Source organism: Crassostrea angulata, chromosome 6, assembly GCF_025612915.1.
Source record: "Crassostrea angulata isolate pt1a10 chromosome 6, ASM2561291v2, whole genome shotgun sequence".
Taxonomy (NCBI): Eukaryota; Metazoa; Mollusca; class Bivalvia; order Ostreida; family Ostreidae; genus Magallana; species Magallana angulata.
Genome location: NC_069116.1, coordinates 27,117,154 through 27,140,447, shown reverse-complemented (window position 1 = coordinate 27,140,447; position 23,294 = coordinate 27,117,154). Strand labels below are relative to the sequence as shown.

At 33.7% G+C, this 23,294-nt stretch overlaps 2 protein-coding genes across 4 annotated transcripts; one reads left to right on the top strand and one right to left on the bottom strand.

The window, feature by feature from the left end:
- Positions 1-353: 353 nt before the first annotated feature.
- LOC128190338 (U3 small nucleolar RNA-associated protein 4 homolog) lies at positions 354-7,048 on the bottom strand. Its single transcript, XM_052862359.1, has 19 exons — positions 7,020-7,048; positions 6,673-6,789; positions 6,471-6,525; positions 6,100-6,219; positions 5,874-5,942; positions 5,499-5,583; positions 5,043-5,211; positions 4,571-4,646; positions 4,364-4,411; positions 3,845-4,016; positions 3,527-3,600; positions 3,249-3,348; positions 2,944-3,104; positions 2,615-2,810; positions 2,378-2,478; positions 2,002-2,097; positions 1,612-1,794; positions 966-1,058; positions 354-852 (listed from the first exon to the last, which is right to left on the bottom strand). Exons 2-19 carry the CDS (start codon positions 6,774-6,776, stop codon positions 736-738), a joined length of 2,019 nt encoding a protein of 672 aa, XP_052718319.1. The 5' UTR covers positions 6,777-6,789; positions 7,020-7,048; the 3' UTR covers positions 354-735.
- A 340-nt stretch (positions 7,049-7,388) lies between these two features.
- Positions 7,389-22,637, top strand: LOC128187662 (cleavage and polyadenylation specificity factor subunit 1-like). Of its 3 annotated transcripts, none has more exons than XM_052858070.1 (37): positions 7,389-7,542; positions 7,712-7,861; positions 7,942-7,978; positions 8,438-8,568; positions 8,825-8,905; positions 9,055-9,206; positions 9,443-9,586; positions 9,964-10,103; positions 10,714-10,824; positions 11,006-11,099; positions 11,274-11,361; positions 11,530-11,646; positions 11,874-11,928; positions 12,077-12,174; positions 12,608-12,856; positions 14,084-14,176; positions 14,512-14,653; positions 14,912-15,087; positions 15,369-15,511; positions 15,855-15,950; positions 16,333-16,411; positions 16,655-16,755; positions 17,031-17,130; positions 17,342-17,713; positions 17,976-18,092; positions 18,386-18,476; positions 18,613-18,697; positions 18,814-18,955; positions 19,049-19,117; positions 19,430-19,513; positions 20,025-20,201; positions 20,652-20,718; positions 20,864-20,911; positions 21,119-21,277; positions 21,653-21,782; positions 21,946-22,084; positions 22,232-22,637. In XM_052858070.1, the coding sequence occupies exons 2-37, from the start codon at positions 7,718-7,720 to the stop codon at positions 22,277-22,279; spliced, it is 4,299 nt and encodes a 1,432-aa protein (XP_052714030.1). In that variant the 5' UTR covers positions 7,389-7,542; positions 7,712-7,717; the 3' UTR covers positions 22,280-22,637. The 3 variants fall into 3 exon arrangements, with proteins under 3 accessions (XP_052714030.1, XP_052714029.1, XP_052714031.1); XM_052858069.1 differs by having other exon boundaries at positions 14,081-14,176; XM_052858071.1 differs by lacking the exons at positions 7,389-7,542; positions 7,942-7,978 and having other exon boundaries at positions 7,725-7,861; positions 14,081-14,176.
- Positions 22,638-23,294: the final 657 nt, after the last annotated feature.

Below are 23,294 nucleotides of genomic sequence, written 5' to 3'. Positions count from 1 at the left end.
AGTTAATAAGTTCCGCCACTTGCATATTACGGAGTACGTCTAGATTTTCTTTTCATATGTCTTGAATTCATCCCTATCTACAGTACTGTCATTTTGACAATAAAATAAAAATTTCCCCTCACTACGTTTGTCCGACACAAACACACATAATTATCTAAAACCATATGTCAGCCCAAAATACCGCATTCCATTTCACATGCAATTTGATCTTACTTAGAGTGCCACGCCATCGCATGGTCCTATTATTTATATTACCTGATCACGTGACCCGAAACCTATTCGAGTACGTATGAAAACTTTATATCACACAGATAATTTTAACGACCATGAGTATCCTACCAAAAAAAAACTGATTATGATTTAAGTTTTATTGCCCAGTAATCCCATTGTAGGATAATCAGTTAATCACACAGATCATGGCTATATGATCAATACATGTATGTACATGAAATTGTATAGACACATACTTAAGAAATGTGTGTGTATGCATTCATTATCACAAGAATGAAAATAGTTACAAATAAAACATAATCCCATCTGTCTGAAGGTGACTTTGAGTAAAGCATATGTTGCATAGTACATAAATCAATGCATGCTTTCTCATGATCAAATTTAGCATGCATGCATGACATGTAACAGATCCCAATTGTTTTTTGATAGAACAGCATGGTTCTCCTCAATTTCTTAAAAATGTAGTTTTGAAATTCACAATACACAAAATATAGAACATTTTCCTCAAGTTCCAAATTTCTTCTGTTGCATTGCCATTGGAAGCGACTCCATCATGGCTAGTTTTGTGCGTTCTACCATAACAACCCAATCATCATTAACGAAGTCCATATGAATAAGATACTGCAAAACAAATTTATGAAACAAATGAAATAAACTAAAAATAGTTTAATGTACATATATCAATAACATTTGAATATACTTTCTGTAATCTGTTGTCTATGGAGATTACTTACGCGAAATCTTGTACAAACATGAAACGCTGACACTTTGGAAGAATTTGGTCTGGCTACCAAATTGAAAGGTTTAGATCCTATGCTTGGGAATGGCTACAAAAATGTTTTTACACATACAGTTTTGTACTTTAGATCATTATTATGTATGAAATTATTTATGAACTACATGTTAATGAAAGTTTACAAAATACATATACAAGTATATGTGAAATTCTTGATTACATAAAAAGTAAATGTACTCTCGGGGACCTTGCACCATTTTCAATAATGCACTTTGAAAAAAAAATCAAGCAGTTTTTGTTTCCAGTACAGACATTTAAGAGCCCTGACTATTGTAAATTCCTTATATTGCGCGAGTACTTAATTCCGCGATCCTGCTGCTTTGTATCAAATCACGAGAATATTAAACCTTGAACGTGAAACTTTTCTCCTTATTTCTTATAGTTCGCAACTCTCAGAAAATGATGGCGAGATTTTAAAATCCGCAAGGAGTGCTTCTGGCAATTTTACATGGAAATTAATTCCTTGCATTTAATTAAGAATATCCAGTATACATGTGATATTAAAATCCACTTCAAATTATATAACCAGGACATGCATTAATAAAACTTTCTAAAAAGTATGAGAAAAGTGGCAGTGAACTTACCTGTGTTTTGTCTAAGATGAAAAACTTGTCTAGATCACAAAAGAATATTTTATCGGGATAGCGTGGAGAGGTGGAGATATGGTGGATGATCTGATGCCTCTTCTTCCAGGCGTTCGGGAACTTGTTACACACCTCCCGACACCAGTCACTGTATTCCTTTTTCTCGACATCGAACTCATAAATCTGTGGAGAGAAATTCAAACTTGCAAGAGCAAATTGAAATTACTGGTAAGCAGAATATAAATGTACATAATGTACATGAATAACAGCAATTTGATTAAAGTTTAAATTCTGTCCTTCAGTGGCTTTAGCATATACTAAAAGCAGTCTGGAAGATGCTAAAATATAATTATTCTTAAATTTAATACATACAAATATAGTTATCCATACCTTTTGATCTGCATGTGCAGTGATCAGATTACGACTGTCTGGAGTGAAGGTCATAGCAGTTACTGTTGATTTATAGCTGGGCAACTGAGAGACAACCTGATTAATAGAAATATATGGTTGTTTATTGGCACATTCATAAAGGTGCTAACAGTCTAAACATTGATGTCTTGTGGGTACTGCACATATATAATGGGATATTGAATCCTTAAAGAAAATTGATCTATATTCAAGTAATCAATCTAACATACAAAGGCTACATTATTTGATGGAATTTTGCTGATACCATTTTCACACTAATAATGGCATTTAAGCTTTCAATTTGATATACTAAGGCCATTTTGTTTGTTGCTGATGAGTGTGAAACCAATTACATTACCTCCTTGGACTCCACCCCCAGCACTGTTATTTTGTAGGACAGGTCAGCTACAGCCACCAGTTTACTGTTGGGGCTGACACTCAGCTGGTGTATAGACTCCTCTGTAAAACAAATAAGGATATTAAATACATGTAAACTGTACTAAACTACAGGGAGACAAAATATATTCGTGAATCTTTCAAAGCTTATATTAATTCTCACTACACACATACATTTAAAAAAATTTTTAAAAAATACCTGTGTAATCATCCCATGCATGATACAGAGACACAGAGTCCTCGTCAAGGGAGATAACTACAATTTTTTGACAGGATGTAGCTATCACCAAGAACTTTTCATCTGGGGTGAAAACAATTCGATGAGCTGAATAGGAATGAAGGCCTTTTTTCACCTTCCTGAGATCAACTGATGGTGAGATGGATTCTGTGTCAGTCTAGAGAAAACCACACAAAATGAAGACATTACTTTACCCACAAGGAAATTTTAATTTTATAATGGTGTTTTTATAAAAATCATTCATTGCAGGAACTTCATCGTTAATCTACAACAAGTATTCATGTTCCCACCATTGTTATTTTGTACAGCTTGAAGCCATCTATGTCTGAGTATGACATCCAGTTTGCACGAGAACTTATTGCACTACAGGCAATATGCTGCCCATCTTTTGTCTTCAGCTGGATCAGCTTCTGTGGAGGGATTTCCTCAGGTAAAACCTCCCCATCTTTCTCTACAGGTAAGGAAAATCATCATGTTTATTCATACAAGAACCCACAAAACTTTATTTACCTGGAAACTGAGACATGTGTTTTTCAAAATTCTTTTAAATCAAAAGATTTTTGCAGAAACTGATGAGATAAAGCATGATTTATACCCGAGGTTTTCCTGGTGTTTCCCAGTCTCCATAGCTCCAGGTAGTCAGGGTACTGCAGCAGGAGGGCATTTCTGTCCTTAGCCACGCCCACCAACTGATGCTGTAAACAATTGCAATTAAAGGTAAGACATAGAAACCATTTCATGTTACATCAAAAACTCAGTGCACATGTATGTTTGTACTGTAGAGTGTCACCACATGGCAATAAATACAAGTACGTAGAAGTTGTAAATATGATACATTATTTTGACGATATTAGTTTGAATACAAGGAATTACCATGGGGATTGATCTCATTTTTCTTTTGTTTTTCTCATTACCAAGTCGATTAGCTAGAAGAGTTGTGTCCACACCTAAAGAGAAGAAAATATAATACAAATTCAAGCTAATGTTGAGCATTATTCAATAAATAAAAACCTTGACCACAGTTACTACACAAGTACATGCATATAGACTAAATGCAATAAAAACAAAGGCTAGAAATGCAGATAGTTGGTCATAAGATTCAAGTTGTTTTTGCTTAGTTTAATGAACTAACTTGAATTGCTCATCTTTATGGTACAAGAACTATAAAATTTAGTAAGCATTTATCTTTACCCCCAGACACAACATCAGTGGGAGTTACAGCCATAGCCCGCACATCGTGGGTGTGTTGGTACCAGATTTTGGTTCTGACCCACATCTTCCAGTCGCTCTCTCGACTCGTTGTGGTGTACTGGAACTGCACCACCTTGGGATCCACCCCAGAGGAGAACACTTGCTTTTCATCCTACAAAAATATATGAAGGGGACTCATGTGTCAGAAACTGTGAGAAACATTATCACAGGAATTTAGCCGGGTTTAATAAATTTTACACCAACAGAGTAAGAATGCAAATATTGTACATATGATTTTAGTTACCACAGAGTTTTTAAAATAAAAATCAGTCCTCTTTTACAATAAATGAAAAAGGTACATGTATCAGTAACGAATTCAAGCATGTAATTTATCAAACATTATTTTTATAGCAATACATTGGTTATTGATAATTATATATACAAAAGGTGGGAGAGTTATACAAATATGTATTTGGTATGTAATCATGGATCGCTGATAAAAAATGATGTGCCTCATACCTGGTGAACAGCTAAACACAAAACATCAGCTTGGTGCATTTGAAAGCTCTACAAAGAAAACCTTGACATTTCATTTCTGCTTTTATTGAAAACACATACAAATGTACTATCATCTTAAATTATGATTGTTATACATTGTAGATATTTCACATGCAAAAATGCATCAAAAGATAATTTTTATAATTTTAGTTTTTATTAAATTGAAACCTTTATTTGAGTTCCTTGTTTTCCATTCCAAAAAATGGTTCTCCCTCTGGAGTCTCCACTGACCAGCGTCATGTCACTGGAGAGAGAGAATGAATAATACAGGATACATGTACATTTTTATACAATAACAAATGCTTTAAAATCTGTAATAACTACGGTAAATTTCTGACACTCTGTTCACAAATCAAAATGTTTTTTTAAAATATTGTGAGCTGTTTTAGGAGTAAATGCTGTACTTTATACTTATGCTTTAAACAAAAATGTATGTGTGCAAGGTAAAATGTTTATTCAAGAATACTGAGTCTTTGAAAACTTTGGAATAGTCATAATTAATAAATTTGTTTCAGTATATACTACATACCAAAACAAGCTTAATTGTGATCAACTTGAACTACAAAATTTATCAAAATACTAATCAATACCACGGGTATTATATGACCATATCAAGCTTTCTTCTCTTCATGTACAGTACCTGAGGATGGCCACACACCACACGATGGTCTCCTTGCTCTTCTCCACCCTCCCCAGAGTCATTCTCTGTACAGCGTGACCTGATTTAACACTCCACAGTCTCATGTTGTCAACACCACCTGTAAGGATGACCTCCAAACTGGTGTTCCAAGCAATAGACAAGATTCTCCCTGTTAAAAAAAAATTAGTTTGTAACATGAACTTGAATAAGTAAATAGTTTCCGCACTTCTTGATGTCCAAGTCATTGATTTTCATATAAAGAAATTCCCAATGTATTTTTGGCTTTTCTATTGTGCAGTTCTGTATATCAATATCGAATGATATACATGTATTTTGTAAATAAAGAATTTTTTTTAATCTTCTTCTTTTGCATTTCATTTCTTAATAGAAAGAAATAAACTTTGAAAATAAGCATTTGGATATTTCAAACAAAATACTGTACATATATTTATATACCTTCCTGCTTGTCAAAAGATCTGTAATACTGTAGAGAATTATAGTCTGTGTCAAACAAAACCACACAACCATCTTCTGTACCGGCCTACAAAATGGAAGGAAGCAATATTGCTTTGTATGAAATTGATAAAATTTTAGTTTCTAGAGAATGAATTCAAGAATAATAATACAAGATGGAGAAGGTAGCATGTAATTACAATAATTATTATGATTTATATGTAACAAATTTGGAACACATTATCTAAACTGTATCACTGCTTCTTCCAGTGTACAATGCTCTTAAATATTTAACAACAGTCCTGACTGGGAAGTATTGATTTGTCCATAATGCTGATCATTAACTTTAATAATCAATACATGTAATGTCATACTTACAGCCAGAAATTTCCCATGTGAGTCTGTAGTTAAACACCATACAGGTCCAGCATTCGATGATGCTGAGGCCTACAATATAAACAAGACCAAAAAGTCATATAAAATGTAATCCAGAATCTATGACACTGACACTAACAATCTTGTCTTTCTGATGAAAATTTTGGTAAATCTCACCTAAAAATCTTTAATTCATTAACAATACCTTTCATTTTGATTTAATTAATACCTTAGGTTCTAGCTTCTTTAGGTCATATTCCACCACATCCCCATCCAGACCAGCTGAATATAATCTCTCTCCTTGCCAGCACAAAGTCTCTATTGATTTGGATTCACTCCCTTGTATTACCTTAATTAAAATAAAGTACTAGTTAATGCAGCTGGATTTTATATACAGAAGGTAAGGCAAATCAACTCAGAATATTTAGGAATCCAATCTATTTATTTCTTTTGAACCCAATTCAAAATCTTTGAGTTTGATTTTTGATCAAAGACATTTTTAAACCCATTTTTTAAGGATATAGAGATCTTAAGATGTCATGTCGGCCTTTGAAATTAATAATTCAAACACTCTTAAATAATCTTAAAAATCAAACTCACTTTATCTTGATACCAATCATTTTTTAAGTCCCAAGTCTCAATACATCCATCAGACCTATAAAAGATCAAATAAAAAACTTTTTTAATGTACTCACACTTTTACATACATTCGACATGTAAATTTGTATTTCATGTATAAGATAAGTATCAGAATATTCAATTTAAGGAATCACAGATAGATTGACAGCTGTAAGTGTGTTACCTGGATAATGCAACCTTATTTACTTCTTTTCCATAAACAATACACTGAATCGCTTTTGGTTGATACTCAAAAAATCGAACTCGATGAACTCTGAATTCCCCCATCGCTGATTCAGTTCTAGAGAAAAATAAACATTCATGAGAAATACATGTAACACCTTAACAACGGAAGATTTGGTAACCCGATTGCGTATGGATATTTAACTAAAATAAATGATGATGAATGCAGTATATTGTTATACTGAATTGAAAATGGATTATCCATAATGTATTGAATCATTCATGATTCTTTTGAACTTGTTTAAGCCCTTAAAGTGTACAAAATAGAAGTATGAAGATTTAACGCACATGTTTCTTACTGTAGGCGACCATCTTGAATTTTTATTAATTTTTACACAGATTTTCTGTAAAACAAATGGCGTTGCTGGGACATTATATGTGATTATGTATCCATATGAGATATGGTGACATGATTTATTATGAAAACTTTTTCCTAATGCTAAGAATATAATTTTAAAAAGGGACGTATGATATTAAGAAAATTCTAAGAACGAATTGTCATAAGTAATTTTTAGTTTCGAATATTTTTTCTATTTAAAATTATTTAAATTGGTCCATGTGGAAAAACAGTATAAATTAATAATTGAATTTTACTAAATGATTTGATAACAGGTCTCTTTGCAACTACCTTGCTTTACTTGATTGCAAGGAATCCGAAAATAATGAATAACAAATATGGCGCCTGTGAAGAAAGGCGTGCAGAGAAAACATCTGAAAACAAGGAGAAATGTTGTTTTATGAAATCTGTTATAAGTTTCAGTTCTATTTTGAGTTGCATTTGGTAATTTGAAGCAAGCCCTCATTGAAAAAGGTATTGATTCTTCAATAAAAAGCAAACAAATCTGGAAAGTTAGCATTCATCATGTTCCTATTTTAGTTCATTGGGCACTTGTTACACCTGAGAGTGACATGTAGTTTTATTTTTGTATCTTCCTTAGTTTCACTTTTCTAGTAATGAATATTATTTTTTTTAATTGTAGTTAAGGATGTATTCAATATACAAACAAACTCATCCTCCAACTGGGATAGAACATTGTGTGTATTGTAATTTCTTTAACACATCAGAAAGAAATTTGGTGCTTGCAGCTGTGAACAAGCTGTATGTCTATCGACTCAATCCAGATCCAGAGGTAGGTGTGTTTTCTATGCATTTTGGGTTTAAATTTTAACTTTTTTAAGCAAATCATACATTATCGTCAATCATTTTTAGGATGAAAAGAATGAAAAAGATGAACCAAGAAAGCCAGGTAGATATGATAAACTATTCATTCTGGTTAACTTCTTTGCATTCATATGTTGAATATATATACGTTGAATACATATTTAGAAGAACTACTGGCTTTGGAAAGCTGGATCATGTCTTGTTATTTAGCTCTTTGGGTCAAGTTACTAGTACTGGGATAACAATGAATTTATTTTATACCCTTCCATCATTAACATGATTAAGGTGTAAAAAAAAAGCTAATAAAAGAAAACACCATTAAGTTTTGTACAGAAATCATTTCAAATTAAAAATGTGCCAAAACATGAAGGTTGTTTATTGTGACTAAGTGGTCAGGAAGTCATGAAAGTGGTGGATTAAGAAAATCACAGAGATAATATCACACTTTCAAATCAATTTCAAAAAGTTGATGGTGATATTATAAAAGCGGATATGTACATTCTATCTTTTAAAATCTTTATATATAATGATTTCAATCCAATAGATTACAAAATGAAACAGAAAATGGAGTGTCTTGCAACATTTACTTTGTTTGGAAACATCATGTCCATGAAATATGTGAAATTGCCTGGAGCTCTCAGAGATTCTTTATTACTGAGTTTTTCAGAGGCAAAGGTAACAATTGTTTCAAAAGTTTGAAAATAACCATTTTATGAATTATGATAAATTATATGAACATTTGTATCAACATATAAGATCTTAATTGATGTCACTTTATAGAACATTTTTTTATGTGATCAGTGAAAATCAACTTGTTAAAGATCAAAGAAATTTTAAGAACATAGTAAAAAAAAAATTCACCAGTTTTCATGTATATTACTCCACTGTTGACACAGTTATCTCATGCAGTCTGTGGTCTTTGTTTGAATAGTTGTCTGTAGTGGAATATGATCCTGGAACGCATGACTTACAAACAACATCACTGCATTTCTTTGAAGAGCCATCAATGAAGGTATTACAGTCTTGTTAGAAAAATTATTTATCAAGTTGCACTGATACTTATATTGTGTCAGAGGGAAATGAAAGAAGGAGAAAGCTGTATTTTTTTGTAATGATGTGTCGTCATGTGCAAGAAAAGATGTATTGTGATGTTTTTCACAGGGTGGATTTTTTACCAACTACTGTATCCCAGAAGTTAGAGTGGACCCAGATGGACGCTGTGCAGCAATGCTTGTCTATGGCACCCACATGGTGATTCTGCCATTCAGACGGGATGTCATGGTGGAAGAGGGGGACAATTTAGCAGGCACTAGGTATTTCTTAGTTAGAGATAATAAATATGATGTTACAAATTCTCCAAAGGATTGTAATTTACTACAGTAAAACATTACTTTCGATTTCTAGTTTGAATTGTTTAATTTGTGTTTTTCGTGTAATTGTTTGGTTGCTCTGAGTTTCAATAGATAAAGCTAAATACAAATAATATAAATAAAATGTACATATACAATGTATATAAATACGGTACACAAATCTTATATGATATTTTCAGTAAGTCACCAATTCTCTCCTCCTACATCATTGACCTGAGGAACTTTGATGAGAAGATTATCAATGTCAAGGACTTTCAGTTTCTCCATGGTTACTATGAACCAACTGTGTTTATTCTGTTTGAACCTCTGCAAACTTGGGCAGGGTAAGTTTGATGACTGGTTATCTTTGAAACTGATCTTGGCTTTGTTTTGTATGTTCATGTACCAGTATCATAAAATGAGTTTTATTGTATCTACATTACATAAAGGAGTTTCATTTATACATTGTAGGAGAAAAACTTAGATCATTGTAAATGTTCAAACATGTGCATGTAGCTCATGCAATTAGATTCACTGTAGAAAATTTTTATTTATATGTATACATGTACATGTACATTGCTCATCATGTATGGTACACACTTCGTGATAAATGCAGGTGCAGTAAAACAGGCACTTGCATGTCTTGTACATGTGTTTCAGCAATAAAACCAAATATGCATACAATGAACGCAGTAGATAAGAAATCTTACTGACTTTGTAGGAGAACAGCTGTGCGTGCTGACACTTGCAGTATTGTTGCCATCTCTCTCAACCTTCAGGAGAAGGTCCACCCTGTTATCTGGTCCTTAGGTAGTCTCCCTTTTGATTGCTGTCAAGTCCTAGCTGTTCCCAGACCAATTGGTAAAAGAATTTTGCTTGATTGTTTTTACATATTTATATTTTTATTTATTAAGCTTCTAATACATGTACTAGATTTCTACAGAATTTTCAACAGTTAACGAATTAACTCTTTAACTCAAGTCTGTAGTATTTTTTCAATCAAAATGTTTTGGAAAATGTAAAATGTATGATCACCTGTGAAAAATGAATTAACAGGGACATAATATTTAAAAGTTTCTTTTCTATATCTAAGCTCTAATTTACATACATGTACAAGTGTTATTTTGACAATTACATGTAATTCAATAGCTACAGAATTTACAAGTATAAACTTGGTTGGACAATGTATGAATCAGTATATAATAAGCATAAACTGGTTTAACTAAATTTATATGAGTATAAATCTTGTAGCTATTTAATTCATTCCTTTATCAAGTGGAGAATTTAAGACAAATTGTCCTCATAAAAAACAACAAATTGTACAAAATTCAAACATTACATCATGCAGGATTGTAAAGTTTTATGGTGCAAGCCATTGAGGTGTCATCCAAAAAGTTCAAGAGTAAATTTTTTCATTTAAACAGTGAAATGGTGTGTTACAAATAGATATTTAATTATTGCGTGATTGTAGGTGGAGTTATAATCATCGCTGTGAATTCCCTGCTGTATCTGAATCAGAGTGTTCCACCTTATGGAGTGTCCCTGAACAGCATCTCGGCCCAGAGCACCTTGTTCCCACTACGTCAGTACACCACACCTTAGTGCATCTTTGTTTTTTAAATGGAAAAATAAATTTAAAAATTTGTTTATGTGATCAATATTTGTCAAAAAAGTTTTTTGAATGCTTATGTACACATTTAGATTACTGATGCATACAGATGATAGTTTTACCTGTTAATGAAGTGTTGTATTCTTTGTGACAGGTGTACAGGAGGGTGTGAGGATTGCACTGGACTGCTGTCAGGCCGCCTTCATGACTTATGACAAGATTGTCCTATCCCTCAAAGGGGGAGAACTGTGAGTTGCACTCAGTGCTATAACTTCTCCCAACAGAGTTTTATGGATACTTTAACCGTGCACATATACATACATTGTACATACGTGTACTTAAAAAGACTTTTTTAAAAAAACCACCTTGATAGCTGAAGTGATAGCTAAACTTTTATTCATGTATATTGTTTTGATATTTAGGTATGTTTTAACCCTGGTTGTGGATGGAATGAGAAGTGTTCGTAGTTTTAACTTTGATAAATCAGCTGCCAGTGTTCTGACGTCGTGTGTAAGTAATGTCGATCCTGTGAAATATACAGAATAATGTTGTATATACATGTTCATTGTACAGGAAGCCTGCATTTGTGATTGGTGGTAGGATATGAAATGATGGAGTGATAATTTTTTTTCATTATTAAACACTGATGTGTTCAAGTGTACATTTTTCTTTGAACAGATGTGTATATGTGAAGATGGGTTCCTCTTCCTTGGGTCTAGACTTGGAAATTCTCTTCTTTTGAAATACACAGAAAAGGCGTCTGAAAGTTTAGAAAATGGAGATCTGGATAAAAAGGTAGGTAATTCAAGTTGATAATCAAAAGAACAAGCATGCATTTTGATTTAATATAAAAAATTGTCTTATTTACTCATTTTCAAATGAACACATTATGGAATATTTTAAAAGAACATAACTGCACCTAATCACATGTACTAGTGTATGGAAAATATACCAGTATTCACAGAAATAAGCATGTACAATATTACATATGAATGAATATTGAATGTCCTTTTCTTACTCAGAAGGAAGATGAGCCAGCTGCAAAGAAGAAGAAAGTTGAAGGTTCAACTGAAATAGGTATGAATTACTTTTATAGAGCCAGCTTAGCTTCTGAAATATTCTTCTTAATATGATGTCTAAAAATGTTTCCAACATTTTTATTTACATAGATATATATATATATATATGCTGCGTATGAAATTTTTAAAGCTGTTTTCCCTTGTAGCATCTGATGTATCTCAGATAGAGAACCTGTATGATTTAGAGGTGTACGGCAGTGCTGAGAACCCGACCAGTACCACAATCACCAGCTACACATTTGAGGTTTGCAGATACATGTACATTGTACAAGGATTTTAAATCAATCAGATCTTTTTACTTAAAGAAATTCCTCAATCTACTAAGTTCTTTGTATATCTGTCTACACATGATTTTATTTACTGCTTGAAACCATGTTCATGTACATAAAGGAATTGACTATTTTGATAGAACCTATTTCACTAAAGTATTGACGGTGTTGAAACAGTGGATGCCATATAATTCTCTTTAGCAGTTTAAAACAAGAAGAAATGTTTAGTAAAAGATTAAATAATTAAGCAAGTTATTTACATGGGATTTGATGTTCTACTATTTAGCACATTAAAAACAAAGATTATGTGAAACTAGAAAGCTCATGGAAATAAATCATAGTAGATAATTTCCCAACTTTTAATAAGTAAATAATAAATTAAGCTTTCTGTACAATTTGTTAATGTAGGTTTGTGATAACATCTGGAATATTGGTCCTTGTGGGAACATTGTGATGGGTGAGCCAGCCTTCCTGTCGGAGGAGTTCAGTAGTTGTGAGGACCCAGACATAGAGATGGTCATGACCTCTGGCTACGGGAAGAACGGGGCGCTGTCTGTCCTACAGAGAAGCATTCGCCCCCAGGTTGTCACAACGTTCGAGTTACCGGGCTGTCTGGATATGTGGACAGTGAAAAGTCTTGTCCCAAAAGAGAAGTCAGTAAGTATACTTGTATCGGTACATGTCTTTTAGTATGTATATTTCTGTGTTCAATTTATATCAAGTATAAGGAAATTTAAAGATAAGAAGTACATGCAGTGTGCGAAATTAACTTTTTTGTACCATAGACAATCGGTCTACAATATTTTCAAAATCTATAGACCTGACTGATTTCCTATAGACCAAAAACAACAACAAATATTATTCTTCATTTGTATTGTAATTTTATTCAGGGTGAACATGGTGAAATAACCTGGTACTTCACAACACAATAGGAACTCTTACTATTGGACATGGTGAAGGGTGCCCGGCCCTAAACCCACACACAGTGACATTGCTGTGTAATGATTATTTTGTAATACCAATCAAATATATTCAGATAAAGTAAAGGAAAATAGATATATAAAATACCCTATTCCCTTGAATACTGTAGATAACACGATGCAAAAGGAAACAAAAGCGCAGAATCTAAGACAACGTCAGGAAAACTGAACGTCGGTCATGAATTCCAGGTGTGCAGTCTAGGTTCACGAATGCGAAAACTAGAATGGTGGTTTTTTCCAAGGTCTAGCACCTTGTGAATACATCAGTTTGTCAAAAAATGACATGCTCTGAATATTGTTTTTGACTTTTAAATAGCACATGGCAATTTATACATTCTGCTTCTTATCGCAGTGTATTTAAAAAGGTATCGAGTAAAACGTTCAATCGACTAGACGATAGGCTGCGTTCGTTCTATAGACAAGTTGGTCTATAAATATTCGAGTTACTATAGACCGGGCGTATTTTCTATAGATTTTGTCTATCGGTCTACCGTTAATTTCGCACACTGTACATGTACTCTGCATATAGAGTTTGTATATATACATGTGTAATTTTATGCAGAATACGCAATAAGGTTACAAATTTACAGAAATATAATAGTGCAAAGTTGACAGGTATGCTTTAAATTGTAAAATGTATCTTATTTAGTGCATTTTTACAAATAGCATATGACTACCAGTACAACACATGTATTTACAATAAAAGGTTTACTAATTACATCATTAGATTACACATTTTAGTTTAATTTTATGTTGTAAATTGGACTCCCTTAATTTGATACTGAATAAAATCTAAAACAATTGCAATGTTTATTTTTATCCCCCAACCTATACAAAAAAAAATCATTCCAATACCTGTTAATTTTATATATTGCCCATTAAATGAATATATTTGGCTCAGCAGGAAGACAAGGAGAATTCTATGGAGGACGATTCCGATGATAATATAGAGGGAGGCCACTCTTTCCTCATTCTGAGTCGCAGCGACTCTAGCATGGTATTGATCTCTTCTTATATCTTATATCTGATGCTAATTTAATTGTTTTTTGCCAAATATAAATGTACGGTATGTATTACAGGCAAAGAATTGTATTTTTTATGTCCATCTGATTGTTTAATTTAAGCAGTGGCAATTGCGTTGTGCAAGTGATAACTGCTCTTTGTTTGCCACCTGATTAACAGGTGTGCAACATTTAATTCATCCGGTCTTGTGAGCTCAGCAGTAAGAGCATTGGCTTGGTATGTTACAGGCCTTGTGTTTGAGTTATGGTTGAGATTTGACTTTTTGCAATATTTGTTGAATGTACTGTATATTTTTCAAAAAACCAACAGATTCTGGAGACTGGTCAGGAAATGAATGAGTTGGACCACAGTGGCTTCAGCACTCAGACCACTACCATATTCGCTGGTAACATTGGTGGGGACCGGTATATTGTGCAGGTGTCCGACACCAGTCTCAGGCTCCTGGAAGGAGGTGAGTGTCAATTCAAAAAAAAATACTACATGTACTTCAAGTAAATACTCTTTGTTTAGCCTTGTTTGTACATGTATGTCAAAGTTTATTCATGAAAACTTTGTTCTAGCAGAGCAGCTGGTCATGTGATCTTGTCAAATTACTTGACTTTTGTATAAAATAAAAAAATAAAAAAAAGAAGTTTACAATTGCAAAATGACTTGCAATTTCTTCTTTGATGTTTAGAAACTTCCATGAAGATTTTTCATTTGTTTATAGTGAGACAGATTCAACACATACCCTTGGACACTGGGTCCCCTGTGGTGCAGTGCTCTTTGGCTGACCCGTACATTGTGTTACTGACCCAGGAGGGTCAGATCTTGATGTTCACCCTCAGGACCGAGTCTGTGGGGCTAGGGGTTCGTCTAGTGATGGGGAAGCCGTCCATATCTCAGGTAGGTCACATAATCCACTATAGCTAAGCTTCTAGTTAGAAATTGAGTCAGAATGTTGAGGATTTCAAAAAAAAAGATATCTGATACCAACAACAGATAAGATGAATGATTCATTTCTCTTTTTGGAGATTATTTTCACACAGTGACTTTGTACCTAAAAAGGAAGAGGTATACCTACACTAGACTTTGTCCCATAAACAGAGAACATAAAAACATACTTTCATTAAATGTACATATGTACATGTATACTTATATATGTAAGTTCTTTTCGTTTGATATAGCACTCCAAGGTAGAAGTGATCAGTGCCTACAAAGATGTGAGTGGTTTGTTCACCTGTATGAATCAGATGGAAGACGTCCAGGTGACCCCAGACACCAAGGCAACCAAAACAGTGACCGAGAGGTCCTTCAGCATTGATGCCAAGTAAGTTCTTCATCGGATGCCTTGTATATACATGTTGGTACAGGGAATGGGGGGTAGAGATACCTATAGCAAGAGGAACGGTTGTAGAGAAGGACATTAATAATGAATAATGCATGGATGGGATACTGTAGATAAGATTTAATAAAGATTCATGAATGTATGTTCAATTTTGAATTGTTTGAGCTTAGAAATAATGTTGTATACTGCGATTAAGTTAAAATACATGTATTATCCTGGTATGTGTAACATGTCTACAAAAACTTTTTTGTTAGTTAAATCTTAAGTGTTCAGATTTTATTCTGCAAAAAATCTGATGAACCTCTTTTTTAATGTGCTATTTTAGAACGGCAGATGAGGAGGATGAGCTTTTGTATGGAGAAACCGAAAGCAATGTGTTCAACAGCTCATTTAACATGGGACAGACTGCAGAAATGGAAAGGTAGGCCTTCTATGTGATATAAAATGTATAATTTGTGTCTTTGTAAAAAATGCCCCATAATCAACTATGTGGGATTTTGAAAGAGACTGGGAGTGCTATAATGGATGCTGTAATTCTGTTATTGAAAGAAGTTTGTGTGGGCCTCTTAATGCCCTTTTTGTGTACATGCAACGCATTGCTGTAAATGATGTACAATAAGTGTTAATTTAAGTAAATTTTGATATGGAATACATAGCTACTGTGTATATTTTTTAAGTGATTCTTCCAGTGGCTGTAAGCCATCAGTTGATTTACATGTACCTTTGGAGTTACAGCAATTGAAATGTAGTTTATTTAGCATCTTGATGACTGTGGTATAAACTACATGAAAATTTAATTTCAGTCCCACAAAGGAGAAGAAACAGACTGAGGCTAAACCCACTTACTGGCTTCTGTTATGTCGTGAGAACGGAGTCTTAGAGGTTGGTAATTACACGAACATTGCTCTGTTAAATATAAATTTGGTGACATGTCTGTCTGAATGTTTCTTCCCACATCTAGCTCTTTTGGGTGATTTAAAATGTAAACTAGTCTAAATTTTTTAAAACAGGATAAATATGATGTACGTAATAGAATGTGATGGACAAATTTTAGAAAAAGTATTGATATGTATAATGATTATAATCATTAGCACCTTGTCTTACTTGTCACATTGTCTTTTGTAGATATACAGTATCCCTGACTATAAAAAGGTGTACTATGTGAAGAATTTCCCAATGGGTCAAAAGCTCTTAGTTGACTCTGTACAGGTCACAGATAAATTAAGGTACATCCTAATACATGTACCATTTTAAATGTGTATTACAAGTTACACACTTTTATAGTCACAAATTCAAAGTGGAATTTGAATGAGGTCTCAATTCAGTATTTCCCTTTTTTTTAAGTTTAATACATGTAACTTCTCAATTCAGATTTTCTGAAAATTGTTTACCGTAATTCTAGGTATTTGATTCATTATTTGTGTCAACATATTTAAGAATCAGTTTAAATGTTGAACAAGTAAGTTTCAGTATCAATGTACATGTTTTGGCTTTGAAATAGCTCTGGAGAGAGACAAGAGAAGGTGAATGCAGAGTGCCCTGCCCTGAAGGAGTTACTGATGGTGGGCCTGGGGTACAAGGATTCACGTCCACATCTTCTGGTAAGCTACAATACTTGAGAACTGGTACTATCAAGAACTGTAGGAAATGTAGTTAACAGTAACTTTAATATTAATTTGCCTGTTTTAAATGATTATGCAAGAATACTAGAGCAAAACATGTTTAGTCCAACATGTTTTGTGTTGGTATCAGACAGTGTTAGAAGAAAACCCATGTAATGATTACTGAGTACCTGATATGAATTATTTTCAGGCCAGAGTTGAGGACGATTTATATATCTATGAGGCGTTCAGCTATCCTCAGTCCTCTATTGACAATCACCTGAAGCTGCGATTTAAGAAAATTCAACATGATCTCATTCTGAGAGAGAAGCGCTCAAAAAGTAAGAAAAAGGATCCGGAGGAGTTCCAAAAGGAAGAGAAGAAAGTGGGCAAAATGAGATATTTCAAAGACGTAGCTGGTTACAGTGGGGTGTTTGTCTGTGGTGCTTATCCCCACTGGATATTTGTCACATCGCGGGGCAGTCTAAGGATCCACCCCATGGGGATAGATGGCCCAGTCTGGTGTTTCTCAGAGTTCCACAACATCAACTGTCCTCATGGATTTCTATATTTCAACAGAATGGTATTAAATTTATTACTGTAATTATATCCATGTTGACTTATTGTAACTTGACTAATAGAGTTCCTAAATACATGTGTATAGACAGTATGCATTTTTTACCTGTGAATATTTATTTTAAAAATAAAAATTTTAGGTTCATAAGTTTACTTTTAAACATGGTATGCTGCCTGTACTGTGCTTGCAGCATATGTATTTTGAATTTTTTTCATAGATTTTACATGGATGATTACTTTTACACTTGACATGGTTACTTTTATTTCAGGGAGAGCTGCGAATCAGTGTGCTGCCCACCCACCTGACCTATGACGCCCCCTGGCCCGTTCGCAAGGTGCCCCTCCGCTGTACACCTCATTTTGTGGCCTATCATTTTGAGAATAAGGTAAGGGACATGTATGAATATTTAATCCCTATTATTTTGAGATTTCACGGTCACAATTTAAGAGTCTTTACTGTGAGTCAGTTTACATTACACATGATTTTGTACATTTTTTTTAATGGTTCTCTTTTTACTTGAATACAGTATGTAACTAACTTGAGAATCCTACATTTGCATATATTTCAGATTCTAACCTAATATACAAGTAGATACAGTATGAAACTTGAAAAAAGATATTCATGAACATGTACATTTGAATTATGGGTAAATAAATGTTATCTCTGTTGTACCTGTAGATATATGCTGTAGTGACGAGCACACCAGAGATCTGTAACAAACTCCCAAAGACCACTACAGAGGACAGGGAGTGGGATACCATAGAGAAAGGTCAGAACACACCTGTACTTTTGTATGATAATGATTGAAATACTTCCCTTACAATCCTCAATATAAGATACAGACATTGTCATTTATTGAGCTTTTGGGTTTTATTCTTGTGGGTAAGTGATTTTTGATTCTGTAGATGAGAGATTCATATATCCAACCATTCCCCGATTCACCTTACAACTATACAGTCCTACATCATGGGAAGTTGTGCCAAATACAAAGTAAGTAGAGAAAATGTATTTTCTTTGCCTTTTTTCACATATCATTGAACTATATTCCATTAAACATGTTTTGTCAATTTCAGTGCTCTCAAATTCTTTCATATTTTTTTTTGAAGAATTGAATGTGAAGAATGGGAGCATGTAGTGAGCATGAAGACCATTAGACTGAGATCTGAAGAAACCTTGTCAGGGTTCAAGTCATACATTGTCATGGGGACCAACCTGTCACTAGGGGAGGAGGTCACATCTAGGGGGAGGGTATTCAATTTTATAGTTCATATCACAAATTACATGTATATATTATTGTACATCGAATTGGTGTTCCTAATTCAAAAATAATTTGTTTTGTAGGTAATCATTGCAGATATCATAGAAGTTGTGCCTGAACCAGGCATGCCTTTGACCAAGCACAAAATTAAGGTGAGGATGTTTAAGATAACAACAAAAAAGCAATAAAAATTGTACCTACCTACCTACCTACCTACCTAGTCCATGTTGCACATGGAGGCACATAGGTCAAGTACTAGGGACTTCCATTATTCTCTATACATATTGTAATCAAAGAAATTTGCAAAAATTTTATCTGTAAATTGTACAAGTATATCTACTTCATTATATATTATATCCTTTTTATTTAGTAACGGGTGATGTTTAATCAAATCATGAATCATTTATAATTAACAAATAATTCCTGCATCTAGCATTTTATTAAATTAACTTCATTTTTTGCAGACTTTGTATGAAAAGGAACAGAAGGGACCAGTCACAGCTCTAGCAGACATCAATGGACTCCTGATCACAGCTATAGGGCAGAAGGTAGCCAGCGAGATAGATTTGTGTTCTGTTCTATGTCCCATGATTTTTGATGATTTTTTGTTGCTGTTGAAAATGTGCATACACTATTTTCATGATTGTAGAACAGTATTACTAGCTGCAATAATGTAGCCCTCTCCCGATTTTTTATGGGGGGGGGGGGGATCCTCAGCCTCAAAGTATTTTTTTCATCATAAATATGATAGTTTTCTTTCAACCTTTATAAATCGGAGAGGGCTACATCATTGCAGCTGAATATAACAGATAAACTGTAAAAAATTCCTAAGTTTGATAATCTTTGCCATGTACAACAGACATTTAGGAATTGGTTTGATTATCATAATTTATGAAATTTTATTTATGAAATTACGAAGAGATTCCTTATGAGCTTGAAAAGTTTTCTCACACACAAATAAAAGTTGTTTAATCACAGTACATCCCACATTGAAGTGTAATGATATTCTATTTATAGATTAATTATATTGTTAGAATAATGAATGAAATTCCTTTTCAGTTGTACATTTGGCAGCTAAAGGACAATGATCTGATGGGTGTGGCCTTCATTGACACCCACATCTACATCCACACCCTGGTCACCATCAAACACATCATCCTGGCTGGGGACATTCTCAAAAGTGTGTCTGTCTACCAGTACCAGGAGGAGCACAAAGTCCTGTCCATTGTCAGCAGGGTCAGTAGTGGTGCTATCAGAAAGATGGCTTACAGTGTATATAAATCACTGAATATCCATTGTCAGCAGGGTCAGTAGTGGTGCTATCAGAAAGATGGCTTATATAAATCAATGAATATCCATTGTCAGCAGGGTCAGTAAGGGCATTGTCAGAAAGATGACTTATATAAATTACTGTATGCCATTGTCAGCAGGGTCAGTAGGGGCACTGGAAGGGGGAAATGTTACATCAGTATATATGGTATGTTGTACATGCATGTTTCTTATGGTTGACACAACATAATTAAATCCTTAAAAAACCTTTTTATATAAAAAATCAACCAAAAAACCCCTGCTATCACAATTATTTCTGTTTCTTCATTGGTACTTACATGTATACTTCATTGGTACTTTCATGTATAATAAACAAGGCTTACAGAGTGTGATTAAGAAGGCTGTATTATGTTGCAGGACCCCAGGCCTTTAGAGGTGTACACTGCAGACTTTCTGATAGACAACACACAGTTGTGCTGCCTAGGTAAGGATGCAAATTTCCGTTCAAATGGCTCAGACTAGCATGTGTTCTGTACATGACAGCTTCTTATAAAACCTTGATCAAAAGTTAGAGTCTTATCATAATATAGGACTGTATTCTTTATTTCTTTATTTATCTTTTGATTCAGTGTCTGACAGAATGAAGAACCTGGTCGTGTACTCCTATCAACCAGAAGGTAATGTCATCATACACTGGTGATGGATATTAATTTTATTTATTATTCTGAATATAACAGAGCTGCTAATTATAAAATTCAACATTTTCTAAATAGTAAAAGTACATTGTCTTACCATAGAATTAAAACAGTGGTTGAAGCTTTGACATGAAAAATACAGAGTAGTGGTGTTTACACGTGATTGTCAATTTGAGATTAATTTTTTAGCGAGAGAGAGCCATGGTGGACAGCGACTGATTCGTAAAGCGGACTTTAATGCTGGCTCCAACGTCAGCAGTATGTTCCGAGTTCGCTGTAAGCTCTACGATCCGTCCTCAGACAAACGCATGACAGGCACTCCGGAGAAGAGGCACATCACCTACTTTGGTATATAACACTTGGAATTGACAATACATGTATTTCTTGACATTACATGTAGAAATTTCTACTTTAATCTTGTAGATAAAAGTCACAAAAAAATAATATATCTCTGATACAAGGTACATGTATAAGTATGTAGTTGCAGTACATGTGAAATCAATTACTGGAACATATACACTTGTATCAGTTAAAAAGGTTTGCATAGGTGAGAGTAATCTTTGATACCCTGTTAATGTGTAAAGCTAATTTTTCTCTAGAGAAAGATATTCTATCTTTGTCTTTGATTGTACCTCTACATGTATTCCAAAATTCTCCTTTTTTGCTCATTTGAAAATAATCTTCTTTGTTAGTTAAATATAAGACTCTTTACATATTTTGCAGCAACATTGGATGGCAGCTTGGGGTTTGTATTGCCTCTCTCGGAGAAGGTCTACAGACGACTGTTCATGTTACAGAATGCCCTGGTCACTCACATTCCACACGTAGCCGGCCTCAACCCCAGAAGTTACAGGTCAGTTCATGTACATGAAAAATGATTGCCAAAAGTAATACAATGTACATGTATATCAAAGTATTATATGCGCTAGTCTTGTAATGAATATTTGATATATGTAACATCATTTTGGCCCTAGTATTAAAACATGAATTGTATCAAACAAATTTTTTTCCATTAGGCATGTAATTGGAACTTTTCCTGAACTGAGAAATCCTCAGAAAAACATACTTGATGGAGAACTTCTCTGGAAATATACCAACTTAAGTATCATGGAAAAGATAGAGATAGCGAAGAGGTTGGGAACATCCAATGATCAGGTCAGTATAGTATATATACTGTATGTACACACATGCACATGTAAAGTAAATATGAAAATTATATTGTATATAAGAAGCTCTTCATTAACAAGTGAATAAATAATTTCTCTAATCTGCATTTAAAGTACTTTTGTAAATGTGTTTCAGATCATGGATGATTTGATGGAAATTGACCGTCTAACCGCTCATTTCTGAACATGTTATTCCAAAGAATACATTGTGAGAGACAAGGATTGAGGACATTAAACCACAGGACTGTGAAGTGCTATGTGTATATAAGTCTCTAATCGAGGCAATGGAATGACCCCAAACTTTATACTAGTATTCAATGCTTTGTTCAAAGGAGCCTAGCTCTATACATGTAGATTGACTATTCAAGTACAATACTGCACAAGAGAGGTGTTTTAAACATTTATATTTCATGACACATTTAATTTCATCTTTTGTAAATGCGTGTACATTGTCCTACAATTTTTTGTGGTCCACTCCCTCAGGATCTGTTCCTGAATCAGGCATAAATGTTTTGTTGAAGAATAAAAGATTATTATGACTACTGAGAATTGTTTTTTTAGTTTGGTTATTAAGAAAGGAAGTTGGTAGTATTTTACATTTAAATAATTTTGTAGTCAGCTGTTCATTAAGGTGGCTCACTACACCTTGATATATTTTCTCAAATCAGCAGAAAATTACTGGATTATGATAGATATCATAATGGATAAGAAGTATTTAAGTCTAATAGCAAAAAACTGGGCAATTTTGGATAAAAAGTTACATTTTCAAAAATTTAATTCAGTTAACATCAACAAAAGCTCCAGGTGGATTCGAACTCATGATCTGCGGTTCAGGAGCCCAATACTTTAACCACTGAGCTTCGACGATATACAACACAACTGAACGATATAAACAGTTTAACAAAACATTTAAATCGCCATTTTGTGACGTAGTGTCTTAAAAAGTATAAGTGTAGGTGTAGTGAGGTACCTTAAGGTTGTTTTGTTTTTAAGCATTTGTGGAAATACCCATTAGTCACCTCTCATTACATTAGATATACATAATACATGTAAATGATTATGCCATTGTAGTCTTTTATTAACTTAGATTCATTTGCACATTCTGAAATTTCCTCAGATGATGGTGAATTTTTTCTTTTAAATTTAGACTTGCTTGTACATGTATATATTAAGTGCTTTTTGCAATCATTCAGGCAGCA